General features: G+C 43.3%; 2 protein-coding genes across 3 annotated transcripts; both read right to left on the bottom strand.

Moving 5' to 3' along the window:
* Positions 1 to 3344: 3344 nt before the first annotated feature.
* LOC139753053 (uncharacterized) lies at positions 3345 to 7802 on the bottom strand. Of its 2 annotated transcripts, none has more exons than XR_011713636.1 (2): positions 5744 to 6215; positions 3345 to 5514 (listed from the first exon to the last, which is right to left on the bottom strand). XR_011713636.1 is itself a non-coding variant. In XM_071669149.1 (2 exons), the coding sequence occupies exon 1, from the start codon at positions 7575 to 7577 to the stop codon at positions 6540 to 6542; it is 1038 nt and encodes a 345-aa protein (XP_071525250.1). In that variant the 5' UTR covers positions 7578 to 7802; the 3' UTR covers positions 3345 to 5514; positions 6513 to 6539. The 2 variants fall into 2 exon arrangements, 1 of the variants encoding a protein (XP_071525250.1); XM_071669149.1 differs by lacking the exon at positions 5744 to 6215 and adding an exon at positions 6513 to 7802.
* Positions 7803 to 15337: 7535 nt separating this feature from the next.
* Positions 15338 to 21048, bottom strand: LOC139753136 (uncharacterized). Its single transcript, XM_071669277.1, has 5 exons — positions 20859 to 21048; positions 19475 to 20123; positions 17388 to 17656; positions 16003 to 16172; positions 15338 to 15744 (listed from the first exon to the last, which is right to left on the bottom strand). Exons 1-5 carry the CDS (start codon positions 20982 to 20984, stop codon positions 15495 to 15497), a joined length of 1464 nt encoding a protein of 487 aa, XP_071525378.1. The 5' UTR covers positions 20985 to 21048; the 3' UTR covers positions 15338 to 15494.
* Positions 21049 to 21736: the final 688 nt, after the last annotated feature.

The following is a 21736-nucleotide window of genomic DNA, read 5'->3' as shown; positions in this document are numbered from 1 at the left end:
GATAAAGGTGAGTGCTCAAACTACAGAGGCATACATTTCTTGAGTATTCCTGGGAAATTGTATAAGAGGATGAAGGCACGTACAGAGCATCAGACTGGGGAGAAGCATTCTGGTTTCAGAAGTGGTAGAGGATGTGTGGATCAGGTGTTTGCTTTGAAGAATGTGTGAGAAATACTTAGAAAATCAGATGGATTTGTATGTAGCATTTATGAATGTAGTGAAGGTATATGATAGGGTTAATTTGTGGAAGGTATTAAGAGTATATGGTGTTGGAGGTAAACTGCTAGAAGCAGTGAAAAGGTTTTACCAAGGATGTAAGGCATGTGTACAAGTAGGAAGAGAGGAGAGTGATTGGTTCCCAGTGAAATTCTGTCTGCAGCAGGGGTGGATGATGTCCCCATGGTTGTTTAACTTGTTTATGGACGGTATGGTTAGGGAGGTAAATGCAAGAGTTTTGGAGAGAGGGGCGAGTATACAGGCTGGTGGCAATGACAGGGCCTGGGAAGTGAGTCAGTTGTTGTTAGCCGATGATACAGCTCTGGTGGCTGATTCAGGTGAGAAACTGCAGACATTGGTGACTGAGTTTGGAAAAGTGTGTGAAAGGAGAAAGTTGAGAGTAAATGTGAAGAAGAGCAAGGTTATTAGGTTTAGTAGGGTTGAGGGATAAGTTAATTGAGAGGTAGGTTTGAATGGAGAAAAATTGGAGGAAGTGAAGTGTTTTTGATATCTGGGAGTGGACCTAGCAGCAAATGGAACCTTGGAAATGGAAGTGAGTCACGGTGGGGGACGGGGTGAAGGTTCTGGGAGCAATGCAGAATGTGTGGAATGAGAGAACGTTATCGGAGAGCAAAGATGGGTATTTTTGAAGGAATGGTAGTTCCAACAATGTTATATGGTTGCGAGGCATAGGCTATAGAGATAGGGTTGTATGGAGGAGGGTGGATGTGTTGGAAATGAAATGTGTGAGGGCAATATGTGGTGTGAGGTGGTTTGATCGAGTATATAATGAAAGGTTAAGAGAGATGTCTGGGAATATAAAGAGTGTGGTTGAGAGAGCAGAAGAGGGTGTGTTGAAATGGTTTGGACATATGGAGAGAATAAGTGAGGAAAGATTGATAAAGAGGATGTATGTGTCAGAGGTGGAGGGAAAAAGGAGAAGCGGGAGACCAAATTGTAGGTGGAAGGATAGAGTGGAAAAGATTTTGAGTGATTGGGGCCTGAACATACAGGAGGTTGAGAGGCATACAAGGAATAGAGGGAATTGGAGTGATGTGATATACCGCGGATGACATGCTCATAATGGACTGAACCAAGGCATGTGAAACGTCTGGGGCAAACCGTGGAAAGTTCTGTGAGGCCTGGATGTGGATAGGGAGCTGTGATTTCAGTGCATGACACATGACAGCTAGAGACTGAGTGTGAACAAACATGGCCTTTTTTGTATGTTTTCCTGGCACAACCTTGCTGAAGCAGGGGGTAGCAATGTTGTTTCTTGTGAGGCGGGGTAGTGCTGGGAATGATTGAAGGCAAGCAAGCACGAATATGTACATTTGTATATATGTATATGTGCGGTCTGGATGTTTATGTATATTCATCTGTATGGTAAAGTGTGTGAAAGAAGAAAGCTGAGAGTAAATGTAAACAAGAGCAAGGTTATTAGGTTCAGTAGGGTTGAGGGACAAGTCAATCGGGATGTAAGTTTGAATGGAGAAAAACTTGTGGGAGTGAGGTGTTTTAGATATCTGGGAGTGGATTTGGCAGTGGATGGAACCATGGAAGTGGAAGTGAGTCACAGGATGGGGGAGAGGGCAACGGTTCTGGGAGCGTTGGAGAATGTGTGGAAGGCGAGAATGTTATCTCGGAGAGCAAAAATGGGTATCTTTGAAGGAATAGTGGCTCCAACAATGTCATATGGTTGTGAATCGTGGGTTATAGATATGGCTGTGCGGAGGAGGGTGGAAGTGTTGGAAATGAAATGTTTGAGGACAATTTGTGTTGAGGTGGTTTGATCGAGTAAGTAATGACAGTAAGAGAGATGTGTGGTAATAAAAAGAGTGTGGTTGAGAAAGCAGAAGAGGGTGTATCGAAACGGTATGGTCACATGGAGAGAATGAGTGAGGAAAGATTGACAAAGAGGATATATGTGTCAGAGGTGGAGGGAACAAGGAGAAGTGGGAAACCAAATTGGAGGTGGAAGGATGGAGTGAAAAAGATTTTGAGCGATCGGGGCTTGAACATACAGGAGGGTGAAAGGTGTGCAAAGAATAGAGTGAATTGGAACGATGTGGTATACCGGGGTCGACATGCTGTCAATGGATTGAACCAGGGCATGTGAAGCATCTGGGGTAAACCATGGAAATTTTGTGGGGCCTCAACGTGGAAAGGGAGCTGTGGTTTTGGGCATTATTACATGACAGATAGAGACTGAGTGTGAACGAATGGGGCCTTTGTTGTCTTTTCCTAGCGCTACCTCGCAATCATGAGGGGGGGGCGGGGGATGTTATTCCATGTGTGGCGAGGTGGCGATGGGAGTAAATAAAGGCAGACTATGAATTATGTACATGTGTGTATATGTATATGTGGGTGTGTGTATATATATATGTGTACATTGAGGTGTTTAGGTATGTATATTTGCGTGTGTGGACGTGTATGTATATAGATGTGTATGGGGGTGGGTTGGGCCATTTCTTTCGTCTGTTTCCTTGCGCTACCTTGCAAACGCGAGACTGAAAAAATATATATATATATATATATATATATATATATATATATATATATATATATATATATATATATTCTTTCATACTATTCGCCATTTCCTGTGTTAGCGAGGTAGCGTTAAGAACAGAGGGCGAGACCTTTAAGGAAATATCCTCCACCCAGCCCCCCTCTCTGTTCCTTCTTTTGGAAAATTAAAAAAAAGAAAAGAGAGGGGAGGATTTCCAGCCCCCCGCTGGAAATGATATATATATATATATATATATATATATATATATATATATATATATATATATATATTTTTTTTTTTTTTTTTGCTTTGTCACTGTCTCCCGCGTTTGTGAGGTAGCGCAAGGAAACAGACGAAAGAAATGGCCCAACCCACCCCCATACACATGTATATACATACGTCCACACACGCAAATATACATACCTACACAGCTTTCCATGGTTTACCCCAGACGCTTCACATGCCCTGATTCAACCCACTGACAGCATGTCAACCCCGGTATACCACATTGATCCAATTCACTCTATTCCTTGCCCTCCTTTCACCCTCCTGCATGTTCAGGCCTCGCTCACACAAAATCTTTTTCACTCCATCCTTCCACCTCCAATTTGGTCTCCCACTTCTCCTCGTTCCCTCCACCTCCGACACATATATCCTCTTGGTCAATCTTTCCTCACTCATTCTCTCCATGTGTCCAAACCATTTCAAAACACCCTCTTCTGCTCTCTCAACCACGCTCTTTTTATTTCCACACATCTCTCTTACCCTTGCGTTACTTACTCGATCAAACCATCTCACACCACACATTGTCCTCAAACATCTCATTTCCAGCACATCCATCCTCCTGCGCACAACTCTATCCATAGCCCACGCCTCGCAACCATACAACATTGTTGGAACCACTATTCCTTCAAACATACCCATTTTTGCTTTCCGAGATAATGTTCTCGACTTCCACACATTCTTCAAGGCTCCCAGAATTTTCGCCCCCTCCCCCACCCTATGATCCACTTCCACTTCCATGGTTCCATCCGCTGCCAGATCCACTCCCAGATATCTAAAACACTTTACTTCCTCCAGTTTTTCTCCATTCAAACTTACCTCCCAATTGACTTGACCCTCAACCCTACTGTACCTAATAACCTTCCTCTTATTCACATTTACTCTCAACTTTCTTCTTTCACACACTTTACCAAACTCAGTCACCAGCTTCTGCAGTTTCTCACATGAATCAGCCACCAGCGCTGTATCATCAGCGAACAACAACTGACTCACTTCCCAAGCTCTCTCACCCCCAACAGACTTCATTCTTGCCCCTCTTTCCAAAACTCTTGCATTCACCTCCCTAACAACCCCATCCATAAACAAATTAAACAACCATGGAGACATCACACACCCCTGCCGCAAACCTACATTCACTAAGAACCAATCACTTTCCTCTCTTCCTACACGTACACATGCCTTACATCCTCGATAAAAACTTTTCACTGCTTCTAACAACTTGCCTCCCTCACCATGTATTCTTAATACCTTCCACAGAGCATCTCTATCAACTTTATCATATGCCTTCTCCAGATCCATAAATGCTACATACAAATCCATTTGCTTTTCTAAGTATTTCTCACATACATTCTTCAAAGCAAACACCTGATCCACGCATCCTCTACCACTTCTGAAACCACACTGCTCTTCCCCAATCTGATGCTCTGTACATGCCTTCACCCTCTCAATCAATACCCTCCCATATAATTTACCAGGAATACTCAACAAACTTATACCTCTGTAATTTGAGCACTCACTCTTATCCCCTTTGCCTTTGTACAATGGCACTATGCACGCATTCCGCCAATCCTCAGGCACCTCACCATGAGTCATACATACATTAAATAACCTTACCAACCAGTCAATAATACAGTCACCCCCTTTTTTAATAAATTCCACTGCAATACCATCCAAACCTGCTGCCTTGCCGGCTTTCATCTTCCGCAAAGCTCTTACTACCTCTTCTCTGTTTACCAAATCATTTTCCCTAACCCTCTCACTTTGCACACCACCTCGACCAAAACACCCTATATCTGCCACTCTATCATCAAACACATTCAACATCATGTATACCCGGTAGCGTAAGGAACATGACTAAGCCTTTGAGGAAAATCCTCAGCCCCCTTTTCTGTTCCTTCTTTTGAAAAAAAAAAATAAGACTGGAGAGTCCTCTGCAAATCACTCTCAGGGTAACTGATCCATAAATGTTTATTTACATCATATAAATCCAACAATAATCGCATACAGAAATAATGACTAATAAAGAACAAGATGTTTGCACGTATATGAAATACTTTAACGGCAGAGGTATTTCCGTGTGAACTCTCACGCACTGGAAGAATGATACGTATCGTTGCACGCATCAGCAAGAGGGCCATAAAGTGTTCATCATGGTACTACCCTGTGTTTAACCCATGTGTCAACGAATGGAATGTTTTGAAGGAAATGTACAAAACATGGTATGAATATTTTTAAAACATGAAATCTTGGCCCTGGAACGTGAACAAATCCTTAAACATTTCAAGTAAACTGTTTGCAGGATGAGAACAGAGGTTTACAACTCAGGATGCTTGGACAGACGAGTAATGACAGGTATCCCCCCTGCTTGTCATGGCTGCCCCTACTGCTGTAGGTCGTCCCGTCACTCGACCTCCATGAAGGACTGCTCCCTTTGCTATGGTTTAGCCAGTCAGCCGGCTGTCCTGCCAAGGTAAGTCCTTTGAGGAGACGCTCTCGCCAACATCCTGAAACAGAAAAATATGACTAATACTACAACTTGCGCGTTGCTACGCTTGTATCTTACGTTTCATGTGCCTTGACCAGGGATGAAGGGTGCATTTCCAACTTTCAAAAGGCAATAAAATGCTCATATTGAGATTTTCTTGACGTTACTTTTTTGTTACGAATGTATGTAAGTGTTTAGTGGAAAGTAGTGATACGAAAGCATGTAAGAATTGAAAGGAAAATAATTACCGATTCCATTCCAAGCAGCACAAGAATGGTCCTTATTGTCGTGGGATTGGGTATATGACACGACGCCCTTACTAGTAACGTTAGAGCCTCCTCCAGGTTATGGTTGGTCATGATGACTGGCCGGCCGGTGCGTACGATGGTCGAGGAAGGGAAGAGAAGGCACCAACCTCACAGCTACCACACCACAATCCTATGCTACGTTTGGTACCGAGACCAGTCAAGAATTAACCGTTGCAGTTCTTCATCTCGTGTTTCCCTGTTCCTACCTTTTCTACTATTACTTCTATCCCCTCTATACCTTAATTATCCAATGTTCTGTTCCTTCATCCCGTACGTTTTTCGTCCTTAGCTGGATTATGCTACGACAGTCGAAGAGCCAACAAAGATAGTACCAGACTTGAGGAGGGAAACCCTCAACCTGGCCATATTGGTAGAGAATAATAGGAGACAGGATAGTTACGTGTAAATTTGTGAGAAGTCTTCTTGACGTTAACATGGGTCAAATTTTTTTACTTTTGCTAAAAAGACGCTCCAGAGCAACAGGACACAATAGGAAGCGTACAAGAGAAGTGTACAGAGGGATGTGAGGAAGCTTTTCTTCAGCAACAGAGCTGTAGACTCGTAGAACATGCTAAGCGGAGAGGATGTAAATACTATCACCATTGGAATATTAAAGGGGAAAAACATAAAGCAACAAAGATAACAGAATAAACCACTGCTGTAACTTTCTTTTCCCGTATGCAGCAACAGGTAATGACATGGGACTGACCTGAGTGCGAGACTTGGGAAACTGGGGTTAGCCGTCCAGCTCTTCCAGGAGATTCAGGATGTAAGATAGGTGTTGCCACGCCTGCCCCAACAAGAAGCCCAGCATACCCTGGTCTTCCGCACCTTCCACCCTCCGACGGCGGCGGACATTTACTTCGGAGAGTTTCCATGTTTCAGAAGAGTTCCAGAGGATTTCTGGGACATCCATCTGATTATTAAGTTCAGACGAAGATCCTTGTAGCACTGGTAATGGATTTCTTAAGACATCTGTGATGAGGCTGTCTTCCTGCTGCAGACCAGACACAGCTTGCGCCTTGAACAAGTTCTCCAGTTTGTCCATAAAATCTCCAGTGTTCAGGATTGATTCTCTGGTCTTGTCTGAAAGAGGTACGAATCTCGCTTGCTCGGTCTCAACGCCAGGCCGCTCCGCCATGAAATGTTTACTTTGTCTGAATGTGTCCTTGTTGAATATATTGTTGACAAGGTTCCGGCTGCTGCTTAGTATGTTTGACAGAATGTCAGATGAGTGGGCGAAGTTACTTTCTACCTCTTCCGAGGCGTCCTCAGGGGCGTTCCTCCGTCGCAGCCCTGGTAGACCCAAGCCGCTCCCTTGCAGCTGTGGCAGCACTAGGTTAAAAAGCCACACTCCGAATGCTAGGAAGGCGAGGGCGGAGAGTCCTGCGTCCAAACCGTTGAATGAAGTGCTGCTGCTGCCGGCACTATAGAGGCCGTAGCTAGGGTACCCTGTGTTGCCGTAGTAATTACCGTAACCTGTAGCACCGTAGTACTGGCGTGCCTCTTTCGGCGTCTCTTGCAAGTTTACACTGAAGCTCTTATTTAATCCCTTAACATACTGAGACACCAAGTTACCGATGTCCTTAAGGGTGAAGGGTGGCCCTGCTGTCTCATGATTTATATGGTCGAAAAACCAATTGATTGTTTGTATCTTGTGTTGTGTAGCGCAGTCCCTATCCCCGGGGCACGACACTGCCACAGCGCTTGACGCACGCACACCCACAAGGACGAACACATACACCACTGCACAGCTACTGTGTTGTGACGTCATTCTGAAAGTTCTCGTAACGTGTAACGTGGATGAATTCCGTCACTACGAGCAGAGTTGTCGGCACAGACTGGAGGGCCGCGTCGCCTCTGACAGGTAAAGCAATCATGAACGGCTCCGTTAGTAAGCCGTCGACGCGTGACTCAGCGGCCCAGTCAGTCGCCTAGCACCTCTAAGGCCCCACCTCAAAGCCCATTCCCTCCAGGGCGTCCTACATGTAGCAACCCACCTTCCTCCGCCTCTATTTCACGCGATACCCCAGCCTCCACAACACCGCCATCAGAGAGTCACTAACTCAGAACAGTGAGTGCTGAGCTGCCCTACACACGATGATTGAACCAAGCAATCTTGGATACGTCTCGAGTTACGTTCCACATATGACAACCGAAAAACCTAGCAACAGGGTTAAAATCCACATGTACGTGACAAATGTAAGACAGTAACCCACTTTTCTGTACGTGTGTTGCTTTAATCACACTGTGATAGAAAACCCTGTAAGAATTAATGAGGTCGTCGAGGTAAAGATATGCCTTCTTAAGGATTTACATTATATTCTAAAAGCATTTTCAAGGGGGTTAAAGAGGTCTACCCATGAAAGGCATTCCTATAATCCAATGATTCACTAATAATGGAGGTTTCATTGCTGAGGTGATTTGAAACACTTCTAGGTAGATAGTGCCACCCATTGTTGGCAACTGAACGTTCTCGCTGGAACCCATAATAACTACCGTTACTTGCTAGGTTAGCATTTCTTTAGTCATAACATTATCTTATTATTAAGAATGGATGTGGTAATTGCAGTCCTTTGATTGCTCCGGCGAGGATACCCTCACTCCCACTTCTTGAGTGATGTAATCCAGGAATGACCTCCAGCAGTCTTCTTCATAAACATTGCCAGTAATTCCCCCTTGTTTACGGCTCTTCTCATTACCATTACGGAAAAAAAAACACTTCCGCTTAGGAAATTTAGCTTTTACGTTTCAAAGTTGTATGTAGCATTTATGGATCTGGAGAAGGCATATGATAGAGTTGATAGAGATGCTCTGTGGAAGGTATTAAGAATATATGGTGTGGGAGACAAGTTGTTAGAAGCAGTGAAAAGTTTTTATCGAGGATGTAAGGCATGTGTACGTGTAGGAAGAGAGGAAAGTGATTGGTTCTCAGTGAATGTAGGTTTGCGGCAGGGGTGTGTGATGTCTCCATGGTTGTTTAATTTGTTTATGGATGGGGTTGTTAGGGAGGTGAATGCAAGAGTTTTGGAAAGAGGGGCAAGTATGAAGTCTGTTGGGGATGAGAGAGCTTGGGAAGTGAGTCAGTTGCTGTTCGCTGATGATACAGCGCTGGTGGCTGATTCATGTGAGAAACTGCAGAAGCTGGTGACTGAGTTTGGTAAAGTGTGTGAAAGAAGAAAGTTAAGAGTAAATGTGAATAAGAGCAAGGTTATTAGGTACAGTAGGGTTGAGGGTCAAGTCAATTGGGAGGTGAGTTTGAATGGAGAAAAACTGGAGGAAGTGAAGTGTTTTAGATATCTGGGAGTGGATCTGGCAGCGGATGGAACCATGGAAGCGGAAGTGAATCATAGGGTGGGGGAGGGGGCGAAAATTCTGGGAGCCTTGAAGAATGTGTGGAAGTCGAGAACATTATCTCGGAAAGCAAAAATGGGCATGTTTGAAGGAATAGTGGTTCCAACAATGTTGTATGGTTGCGAGGCGTGGGCTATGGATAGAGTTGTGCGCAGGAGGATGGATGTGCTGGAAATGAGATGTTTGAGGACAATGTGTGGTGTGAGGTGGTTTGATCGAGTAAGTAACGTAAGGGTAAGAGAGATGTGTGGAAATAAAAAGAGCGTGGTTGAGAGAGCAGAAGAGGGTGTTTTGAAATGGTTTGGGCACATGGAGAGAATGAGTGAGGAAAGATTGACCAAGAGGATATATGAGTCGGAGGTGGAGGGAACGAGGAGAAGAGGGAGACCAAATTGGAGGTGGAAAGATGGAGTGAAAAAGATTTTGTGTGATCGGGGCCTGAACATGCAGGAGGGTGAAAGGAGGGCAAGGAATAGAGTGAATTGGAGCGATGTGGTATACCGGGGTTGACATGCTGTCAGTGGATTGAATCAAGGCATGTGAGGCGTCTGGGGTAAACCATGGAAAGCTGTGTAGGTATGTATATTTGCGTGTGTGGACGTATGTATATACATGTGTGTGGGGGTGGGTTGGGCCATTTCTTTCGTCTGTTTCCTTGCGCTACCTCGCAAACGCGGGAGACAGCGACAAAGCAAAATAGAAAAAAAAAAAACGTTTCAAAAGCATTATAAAATCGTGAATCCAACAACCATTAAGATCTTTTCCGATAAGCATTTGCAGTTTTATCAATGGATTTCAGCAGTTAAATATCACTATATAATGACAGGCTGAACATTTTGTTCCTGACGCCTCTGGCATCTTAAATCAAGTGATCCTCCACTCCCCGCCTTACCCTGGAACGCGTTCACTTCTACGAGGGTATTTATGTCCGGACGTCGTCTGTAAGTCTGATTTACACATCACACATCAGATTAGTAAATCTAAATGCTTCATCATAAATCTGTGGTACCCTACTCGAACACACGTTTTGGATTTGTGTTGCCGCATTTTTTTTAGGCTATTAAATTCTTATTTATATTGATGTTATCTAAAAACGCATGTTAGAAATCGAGATAGATATAAATTTTAGTTTATGCTATCATATGATATGTCGTGTGCATATCTTTCATTTACGTTGTAAATCTATGGATAACCATTTCATACGCGAACATTTTAGGTACTGTTAAGTGACCAGTGGGCGTGGCTGGGTAAATAAACTTTTAATTTTAAGTTATGTCGTCTTCATATGTTTGTCGTTCGTGTAGACACTGGTGCATGCAGTGTATACCTGACATTGGTTTGAATTCTATAATAATCATTGCATCTTGTATTAGTACATTAGTTATTATTACGGAAAAACTGGATATTACTGGTCTCACAAAACCAGTTGCAAAGAAATATTCCCTAAAGGGCTTCACGATCTGTACACTCTTTTCATAATCATTTCCACAATTTGATCCGGCTTGTATGGTTGTGGGTTACGGTCAGCCGGCTCTGCTGTGGGTATACACATACCAAGACCCGTAGGTTAGACATCTGTCTTACAGTACGTATTACGTGGTCTTTTACCAGTGTGTGAATGTTCAAAATATTCTCATCTTTCATATATTTTGTGAGTGAAAAGTAAGAGCAATATAGTCGACTCATTTTGAATATATTGACGAGAGGGATCGATCGTCACCAAAGGTAAGTATGAACGGGTTGTGTTGTCACTGCCGTAATACGTAATTCTTTGTGGAATGAAATGTATGTGGAATTTTTTTTTACAAAACCATTCAGCGCCTATTTCCATCCCTTGGTTTTTTTTTTAGATTTACAAAATAAAAAAGAAAATGTGGTGAAAACGCCTTGGTCTTTCATGTTTTTCTGAATTAATTGAGGGTACTTCATGTTCCCTAAATGTTATGAATGTAGCACTGTATATTCAGAAATGCAGTAGTTGCTCTGTGTTTACCACTTGGTTTAGAGTAAAAACATAGCCCTTCTATTACTTTCTGAAATAAATGATTGATGTAAAGGACGCGATGGAACTACAAGCCTGCTTGAGTATAATCAGGTAGGGAAACAGCCGTGAGAGGCAGAGACGCTCATAGTTTGACATCTTCCTGTATTTATGTGGGTAAGTACGGTTGCATATGGCGCAGAATGTGACCATACTATGGCGACGTCCCCATGAAATTTTGTTCCCAGAGCCATTACGTTTGTGTACGCCGAAAGATTGAAAATATTCAGTTGCGAAGGGATAACTCGACAGAGCTCAAAAGGACACAACACTAACTGTTCAGCCGTTTCGACAGTGTGTGAATGGTTTATTAATATTGTGTTGACAGTTGGTAGAAGACTAGCCAAGAAGTGCTGGGGAAAAGTAGCTTAATTGTCATGATTATTGTCTTACTGATAGTTATTTTAATGTGATTATCATTATTGTTATTATTATTATTATTATTAGTAGTAGTAGTAGTAGTAGTAGTATAAGCTATAATGCTAATTTTATTCTCCCATCAATTAACAGACTTCCTGCCCGTCATTTGGGGACCTATTTGTGGCGCCGACCCTGACCCCAGGTGGTTCTAAGCGCAACATACAGGCATGGATGGTATGGCACACATAACAGAGGAACAAGACTGGAGGTAAGAGTGTTTGAGGCTTGATTCTGATCCTGACACAATTTAGATTTATCTTTCGTGAATTTCTTTTTTGATATTATTCATATAGTGATGTTTAGCGTGGGGTTCTCTATTGTGTGAAGCTTCTGTACCTCTCTGAGCTGAGGACCACTGAAATTATGCTCTGGAAAATTTTTGAACCCATGAGAATATGCCACACAATATGTTAAATATGAATGAAGTTACGACCTATTAAGCCCTAGTTTCGTCCTCACGAGAGACGCTGTTAGCGTTTTACATAGTTTTGAATATTGACGGAGAGATTTTACGCATACTCCCGTATGTTAAGCAGTCATGATGGTGTTAAACAGATTATAGGCTAGGCGATAGATAGTGTAGAGGAAAGATAGTTTAGTGATACACTTCTCAAAAAGGTAGGGAACTACCTGGTCTCATGACGTAGACTACTTACACAACGCTCGTCCACTGCATGATAGACCTGGAATTTTTACTATGCTGTAAATTCACACTATATGGATATGATTGACTGTAACGTTACTCGACCGTACCATAGCATAATTCACCATGAAATTACCAAACCCAGCTTAACCAAACCTCTGCCTAATAACCTAACCTAACCACTAAGTTCCACGTTATTACTTGTTCTAAGGCAGCTACACCAAAGAGCCGTACAATATCTACTGTCTTCAGCTAAATATTTGGATCATGATTTGTTCATCATATGCATATCTGACCGCCTAATGTCGGCTAGGCTTCGATCTCTCGCCAAGCGAACCGGTAGGTGGTAACGCATGGCCTGTCGAACCATTGAATTACTAAGATGAGTCTCACTCTTACTCTTGTAGGAAGCCCTCGAAAGACCAATTTCATTGCCATAAGTGGCCCTTGAATATTTGTAAACTAAACACACAGCTTTATGAGAGGCGAAGGGGATCTACGACACATGCAAATTATCTAGTGCATGAAAAGTTTAAAGATACAAACAATTCTTCGGGACAAAAGTATACGAGACATAAAACACAGGAAGATGTAAATTTTCAGAAGAGTAGATAAAAGTCCTAATGATTCTATGTATGTATGTAGTGTTTATCTTTTTATGATCATGCATCCGACTTCTTCACTTATGAATCAAACTTAGTCACTGGGATAAAATGTAAGACGCTCTGGAGTTGTGTAAATGCAAGTTTACCATGAGAGAGAGAGAGAGAGAGAGAGAGAGAGAGAGAGAGAGAGAGAGAGAGAGAGAGAGAGAGAGAGAGAGAGAGGACGTGGACAAGATCAAGCGAGGGAATAATTATTGCTGCAACTGCCATAGCTCAAATGGCTTTCCATATACTTCCCATATCTGTATTATAGAACGGCGTAGCCTGAATAGCTACAGAACAGAGATATTAGAAGAGAATCTGGTGTATATAGGGTCAGATACATATGTAGTTATATATACGTTGATTACATATGTGGATTTTTATTGATGATGGCTGAAAATTTTTCTAACGTAGGTTTTTTTGAAATTGATCACGGATATTTGATTTCATATACTTTATTATACGTTAAACAACTGCCACAGTTTTAAGCATTTTAGATATGACCAACTGATCACAACATATGAGACCCCCGTAAATGCACTCTTCACGGACGTTCTTCGTGTTCATAGGTAGAAGGCAGCAATAATTTTCAGTTTCATGCAAAATCATACAAGGTATACGGAATTAATTTGCTGGTGGTAGTCGTCATTTGTTCGAACCGTACTTGTTTGTAGGTGTGTGTCGAATATAAAGAATTAAAACTAGCAGAAGCATTATTGTTGTGATTTATTCAATTCATATAACATGCATTATAGTAGTGTGATTTATTTCATTTATGCAATTTTGTACGGAGATAGCTATGTAAGAAGATAATTGTTTCATAGTCACCTATTAGCAGAACAATTACTGTCTGATTAAGTAACCATATTTCATTGTCCCCTTCAGACGCTTAGTTATGACTTGCGACCGTGGAGAAAAGTTTGACTTTCTGCATCTTCAGAAATACAGCATAGTTCTGTTTAGACATATAGGAAAGATACGAGAACTGTGTCATTTGACTTATACCGGTGTTACCCTGGAATCTTGATATCTGGTGGAGTGTGTAGGTGATGCCGCCGGAGCCGTGTAGGTGGAGGGTCTCCACCAAATCCGCTCTGATGTTGTATGCTAGGTGTACATCACAATTTAGAGACTTGCCCTGACGTCATAACAACCATCCAGTTCAATAGCATGACGACACACCACAACCCATACGAAAATGCACTTGAGTGAATTACAGTACACTGTTCTGAAAACACAAATTGATGGTGTCATTGTAGGGCGTTTACGTCTGTCTCTGCTTACAAATTCTCATCTAAATGATGTCACTTTATTTGGCTGGGTGTTTTGTGACGAAAACATCAAAAGGTCAAATTACTACTCACTGGGTTTCTATTAGGCGTGGGTAAGCAAATCGCATGAGAGCGGTCTGGTTTAAGAGGGACCTCCAGTTATATATAGTTCTCTAAACTCTGACATGTATTTCAGTAAGATCGTTTGAAGGATGTATTTCAATAAGATTTTTTGAAACGTATTTCAATAAGATTGTCCGAAGGAGTGGAACGCATTTATCAGCCGCCGTAGCACGCAGCACCTGGCAGAACTGAACCTCGAGGGACTAGGCTTTGAACAGTAGTTACCGTCATGAAAACAGTAATGATGATATAAATTGAAAATGAAAGAACTAAAGTGAAGGTAGCCATAAAGATGACGGTTGATAATTATGATCATAATAACAGGTGGTGAACGATATGGTATACCGGGGTCTTCTTGTTGTCAATAGATTGAAATGGCATGTGAAACTTCTGGGGTAAACCATGGAAAGTTTTGTGGGGCCTAGATGTGGAAAGGGAGCTGTGGTTTCGGTGCATTACATATGAAAGATAGAGACTAAGTGTGAACGAATGTGGCCTTTGTTGTCTTTTCCTAGCGCTACCTCTCGCGCACTCGGGGGGAGGGGGGGTCATTTCATGTGTGGCGGGGTGGCGATGAGAATGAATATAGGCAGCAAGTATGAATATGTACATGTGTATATATGTATATGTCTGTGTATGTATATGTATGTAAACGTTAAAATGTATAGGTATGTCTATGTGCATGTGTGGGCGTGTATATATATACATGTGTATGTGGGTAGGTTGGGCCATTCTTTCGTCTGTTTCCTTGCGCTACCTCGTTTACGCGAGATACAGCGACAAAATATGATGAAATAAAAAAATAACAGGTATCCAGACAGTCAGAATGTTGACAGCAGTAGAGTTATGTAGGAAAGCCAACAGTAATAATGCCCCGTCGTACTAGTATTTTATCTTCACATATCAGAAAGTCTTAGATGATAAACATAATATGTGATATATATATATATATATATATATATATATATATATATATATATATATATATATATATATATATATAATTATTTACGATTGCACAGTATGTCTCTGAGAACGGGGCCTGGTGTTAACAAGGTCCTCTTTCCAAGAGCTCTTGCAGCTCCATGCTGCGCTGCTTCCACTAACAGGGAAGTGATGGACCCACTTGGAATAAGAAGTTCCTTGAGAACACTGTATTAACAATGATACAGCCTTATATAAAACGTTCCCCTTATGTTAATGGTGCAGCCAGCGACGGGCTCTTTAGTAAATTCGTGCCGATCTGTCTTTTGCGATATGTCTTTGGCTGGTAGTTTGTGTCGAGGTAGTCGCGGGGATGCGAGGCAGACTTGCTTAGATGGATGCGACAGGCGGCGTGAGCATGGTGACAGGGGAGGCCTTGGGCACCATTCCAGGAGGCCAGAGACGAAGGAAGGAGGAGGTCATACTGATTTACTCCTGCCCATACGGACATGGCCGAGCTGGGGGTGGGGGATAGAGAGTGGATCGTATGTACAGACATGCAGAAGAAAGTACAGGGACTTTGGAACTTTCGCAAATGAATGACAAAAATATCATTATTCATTGTTTAAAATGCACATGTTGCTCAGTAAACAAACCCCGTGAGGTATCTCCATGAAAACATCTCAGATGGAGAAGCTAATGATTAGTGCAAAATTCATTGTTTGGTTAAGAATGTTAAGCTAGAAGGGACATGATGTAGAGTTGGCAGACCTCACCTGAGAGCGGCGAGTGCAAACCTACGGATGGCGGAGGTGTTGTTGCCCGGCTGGTGATGGTACAGGAGGTTGAGGCGACACAGGTAAAGAGGGAGGCATTGGGGTCGCCTCGCCCACACCTCAGACCCCTGCACACCCACCAGAACCATCTCCGCCGCCACGTTGGGCACCTGAAGTGAAAGTTTATTATCATATAAGATACATATAGGTATTTTCATGTGCTAAAAACTTTGTTCCAAAATTCAATTTTATAGGGTCCATTCGTGCTCATCATTTTCAAAGAAGACCCCACACTTTGTGGAGCTTGGTTACATATGCCCTGTCATTAAAAGCCCAATACACCCATTTGTGTCATAAAAGCCTTAACTACCTCCTTGTTCGATAATTATAACTGCATGGAGGTTTGCACACGCTAAATGGGTTTCGATCATACAAGTGGTCAAGTGAGTTGCAGACCTTGGTCTTATAGATATGTTTGTCAGTATTTCCTACCATAGATATGTTTGTCAGAATATCCTACCTTGGTTTGCGCTCAGTACTAGTCACACACACACACACACACACACACACACACACACTCAGGCTGGTGTCAGGAGAGGGCCACAAGAACTGAAGTGTGTCCACCAGGGAAAAGAAAGTGCGGGGAACATGTCAGCAACGTTCATTGTACCTGGGCGAGGGTAAAATGTGCGGTCCGTCAGGGCTGTGTTGCGATCACTGAGGTTTCAGATCTGTGCAGATGATGTACTCTAAAACAATGAATGATGTTTGAAGATATTCAATTATGATTGCAAAATTTTGAATGAAAAGCAGAGTAACAGAGAAAATGTTATGAAATACGTCATCAGAGTACGATAGTGATCCCACAAATGACTGATGGAACTAAGGAATCCAGCGGCAGTAACTGTATAGTGAGGAAGACGAGGAAGGATCAGAACAGACCACACTGTATGACACTACAAAGCTGATACAAAGTACAGTCTTTATCCTGTGTAAGGGGTCGACCACTGGACGTGGTACTAAACTTAACAAATGAAACCCACGCTAGGAGGATTGCGTGCGGTGCGTGAATAATTTTCTTGTAGTGGGTGGTTGAAGGTGCAGGAAGATCCACATGAAGTAGAGTTGACGGTTTCCACACTGGAGGAGACACGGGCAACTGACGGAGGTCTGATGGACCGAGAAATAATTGAAATGAGTTACAGTGACAAGGAAGAGGTCCTCAGTCTGACAACACTGGAGTAAAGGATAAGGAGAAACCTTCATATTCATAAGAATCCAAGATGATGGCATACACCAGATCTCTGACATCCAAAAGAACCTTACAGACATATGTCTGAAAATATTTTCTCAGGTAACAGCTTTCTAACAATGTTGAAGCTTACCTCCTCGAGGCTATGAAGGAGGGAGGGAAGCTGGGGGTCGGGGGCGTTATTCCAAACTGTCCTGCCGCTGGAGGTGAGAGTGAGGGAGCCTGCCGTTCGGGTGTCCATGGCTCGCTGGATCATCTGGTACAGGAATATCCCGAAGGAGAGGTACACCAGACCCGTGAGGATGGTCTCAAACCCAAACACTGTGGAACTGAGAGCCTTGGACGACTCCATAACGGCCATAGTAGCTGGTGGAGAGGAAGGATCCTCTGGCTGGGCTCCCGCTGCACAGTACAAAATGAAAGAACTAGCTGAGAGATTACAGGATATATATATATATATATATATATATATATATATATATATATATATATATATATATATATATATATATATATTTTTTTTTTTTTTTAAGTATTCGCCATTTCCCGCGTTAGCGAGGTAGCGTTAAGAACAGAGGACTGGGCCTTTGTGGAAATATCCTCACCTGGCCCCCATCTCTGTTCCCTCTTTTGGAAAATTAGAAAAAAAAAAAAAAACGAGAGGGGAGGTTTTCCAGCCCCCCGCTCCCTCCCCTTTTAGTCGCCTTCTACGACACGCAGGGAATACGTGAGAAGTATTCTTAATCCCCTATCCCCAGGGATAATATATATATATATATATATATATATATATATATATATATATATATATATATATATATATATATATATTGAGTATATTCAAAGATGTCTGAATAGATTGTTATGGATAAGTAAAACAGATGGAAGCCGAGCCTTAGAACAGCGTCGCTCCTGCACATACAGCACCAAGCTAGACGCAAGTGGCGGTACATGACGATAGAGATGGTAGAAAGTCTGGAGAAATGGTCTGACAGAGCCAGATTCCCCAACCGCCACTTGGCGGGTGGTCAGTCAGTATGACACAGGCAGTTGGATTCATTTGATCAGACAACTGCTGCACAAAATCTAATAATTCCTCAGCAAGGCTTTAACGCTGACGCTGTTGTTGTTTGGACATTCTGGTGCCTCGATACAGACAAACACTCCGAAACTTCTGCACAGAAAGTCTAACACCATGTTCAAGGAAGACCAGGGCTTTTACTCGAACAGACCAACTTCCTTCTAGTCACACTAGGAATATTTGATCTATATCGCAACAGACTTCATTATGGGACAGTGCCGGACCCGCATCTTGTAATGTTTCGTATTTTGTTGTTCCATCAATAGTTAAGGAAGTTACGTGATGACATACGTACTGTAAATGTATATAACAACATACAGGAGAGAGTGAGAAAGTAGCTTGTTGCTACATCCAACATTGCCTCCTTTAGCATCCTGAGCTCAGTCTGCAGGTAACCGTTACGTCTGTATTATACATTAGCCGTCTTGAACTTTACAACCTTGACTAATACCGTATCATTTAGCATAATGCATATATAGAAAAATCCTCACATGAAATTTCCATTAAATCTTGAAAATACATGAGGCTTCATCGATTGGGCTGGCGTGATCTCGCTCCATGCAAGGTGCTGTGCGTAGCAGTAAACGTTTATACCGCACATGATGTGACTTGTGATACAGTCAGCCGGAATAAAGTCTCTTTTAAAACGATCGTAATAACTGAGTGATGAACTCATGTTGGGAGGTACTGGTCAAAGGAAACCCGATCTGATGACAGAGATCCTTATGCTGTGAGGACACAATACACCAATTTAGAAGCTTAGAGTTTTTGTCTTACATTTTCGGCTTTCCCACCTTAGCGAGGCAGCGTCGGGAACGAAACCATATAGAGTAGAAGAATTTTCACTTGGTTGCTGCTGTTCTTACTGGTAGAAAGTGGTACTACAGGAGGAGAATATTTCAAGCCAGTCTTTGTCGCTGTCAACGACACGTAGGAGATGCGTGGGGTAGTATTCTGCCGTCTGTGTCCCGTGGGATAGATAGATCTAGTGCACGTTAATCATAGTTAATGCTAAGTATAAACTGAACTGACGGCTCTTAAGATAGAGAAGAATGATGACTGCCAGGATGAAGAGCACCTCAGGAACGATAGATAAGGTAGAGTGAATGTGACGAGGGAATGTCTGACGGCACACACACCTGCAGCCAGGCCCATCTGATGGAGGGCGAGCATCCCCGTCGCCGCCACGACCCCCGGAGAGGACGATCCCCCGGGCCGGCCAGCTACCCTCCTGGCTCGCACCTGCCGCGCCCCCGACGATGGGTAAGGCGAGGAGACTGTTGCTAGGGACCAGTAGGGGAGGAGGGAAGATGTAGGGGTATTAGAGGGAGGAGGGGATGAAGTCGGCTGGGGAGTAGAGGGTACAGACAAACCAGAGCTAGGAAACATAGGTGAGGGAGAGGTGAGAGGCGAGGAAGAAGATACAGACGACGGAAGAGAGGATACGGGGTCTGACGACGGCGGGAAAGGGTAGGTCTGAGGTTTTAACGATGTCAGGGAGGAAGAAGATGGTATAGAAGAGGAGGAGGAAGGAGAGGTCGATGTAGACGCTAGAGGACTCTGGTAAGAATCGAAAGGAAGGGAAGGAGGTTCTGAGAGGTTAACTGCGACAGACGAGGCAAGAACCCTGGTGGTGGTGGGAGGTGGTGGTGTGGAGTAAGGAGGCTGGGGCGTCAGGTGGACGGAACTGTAGAACCCCTGGTTCGTTATCAGGGCCAGGGCGTGGCTAGGGATACTTCTAGGTTGTCCCTCAACTTCATGCTGGCGTCGGAGGACTTCCCCCTCCTCCTGTGGAAATACGAGGTTAGTGATCAGTTACCTGCACGGAGGCTGGACGATCTCCTCACCGTCAGAGAAACAAACCAGGAAAATTAAACCTGCAAAAGTCAGACTTCCTCGCAGGTGTATATCACTTCATACAACAACTGGTGGAGAGGTTAACATAAACTTTGCCACGTGGTAAGTATGAGGGCGGTAATGGTTCGTGCTAGCTTATTCCCACCCTCACTTCTACACCCTTCACCTGCTACAACCACCCTCTATCACCACCATAATTTCTTGCAATCCACAAATTGAACATTAAGGTGTAGGAAATTGTAAGTATCCTGCCGCCATCATTTCCTCTACATGCGGGAGATCATCGTCATCAGTACCCCACACCTGACCCGCCTCCTGCTTCGACCTCTGTCGTATTACTAGGATATCACGTGGGTTTCCTACACTCACTACTTAGGCATGATAAGATTTGATTTCTGTTTTATTGGACTGATGAAACTCTATTCCTTGTGTTGATGGTAACGAATACTCGGGTCGTCATCAACACCAGACAGTTATTGTCCTGGTTCATTGTTCCTGCTACAGTAATGATAATTATGTTCCTACTGCAGTAATGATAATTATGTTCCTGCTACATTAGTGACAGTTATGTTCTGCTATAGTAATGATAATTATGTTCCTGCTACAGTATTGATAACTGCGACTTTACCTATTCCTGGGTCAATGGGGAAGAGAGGTACGGCCCACCTGTGCCTGAAGGTCGTCCAGGGTTAGCCAGCCGTCCATGCCGGTGGTCGGGGCAGGAAGGGGCGGGGAGAGTTGGGCCAGGGGCGGCGTGGTAGGAGTGTGTGCCAACGTCCGCGGGTCAGTCATCAACCCAGCCACTACTGCCCATTCCTGGTCCACGCACTCCACGGTCAGGATGCTGCAGGGGGGATGGTGGCAGAGGTTAGTACCTAGTGTAACACCATGGGGGAGGGAGGTTTACTCCTCAGTGTCACATTAGGAGGGAGGGAGAATTACACCCCAGTGACCTCAGGAGGGAAAGAGGGTTACTCTCCAGTGTGAACCCAGGAGGGAGGAATCTTTACTTCCCAATGTGACCCCGAGAGGGAGGGAGAGTTACACCCCAGTGTGACTCAGGGAGGGGAACGACTAATAACCAATGTGACCCTGGAAGGGAAAGAGGAAGCTTTACTTCCTATTGTAACCACGGGAGGAAGGATTACTCCCTAGTGTGACTCAGGCCTGTGTGTGACGCCGTTACACAACCCTACATTACTGCACCACCCTGTAGGTGACGTTGCTACAGAACCCTAAACTAATGCACCAGCCTGTCATCGGTGTCATGTCACATCACGTTGCGTTACCTACTGGTCTATGATCCTGTGTTTCGCTTGTGTTAAGGAAAAGCTCTGGCGCGCCATGAACACTATGCGTGTTAGGCATCATGTCAGTAGAACAGAGGAACTACTTGTCCTTAGTCTTGTGTAATAAATATATATATATATATATATATATATATATATATATATATATATATATATATATATATATATATATATATATATATATATATATATTTTACCCCAGACGCTTCACATGCCTTGATTCAATCCACTGAC

The sequence above is a fragment of the Panulirus ornatus genome, chromosome 14, assembly GCF_036320965.1.
Source record: "Panulirus ornatus isolate Po-2019 chromosome 14, ASM3632096v1, whole genome shotgun sequence".
Lineage (NCBI taxonomy): Eukaryota > Metazoa > Arthropoda > Malacostraca > Decapoda > Palinuridae > Panulirus > Panulirus ornatus.
Note: the sequence above shows the minus strand (reverse complement) of the source record. Positions and strands in the feature narration are given on the sequence as shown.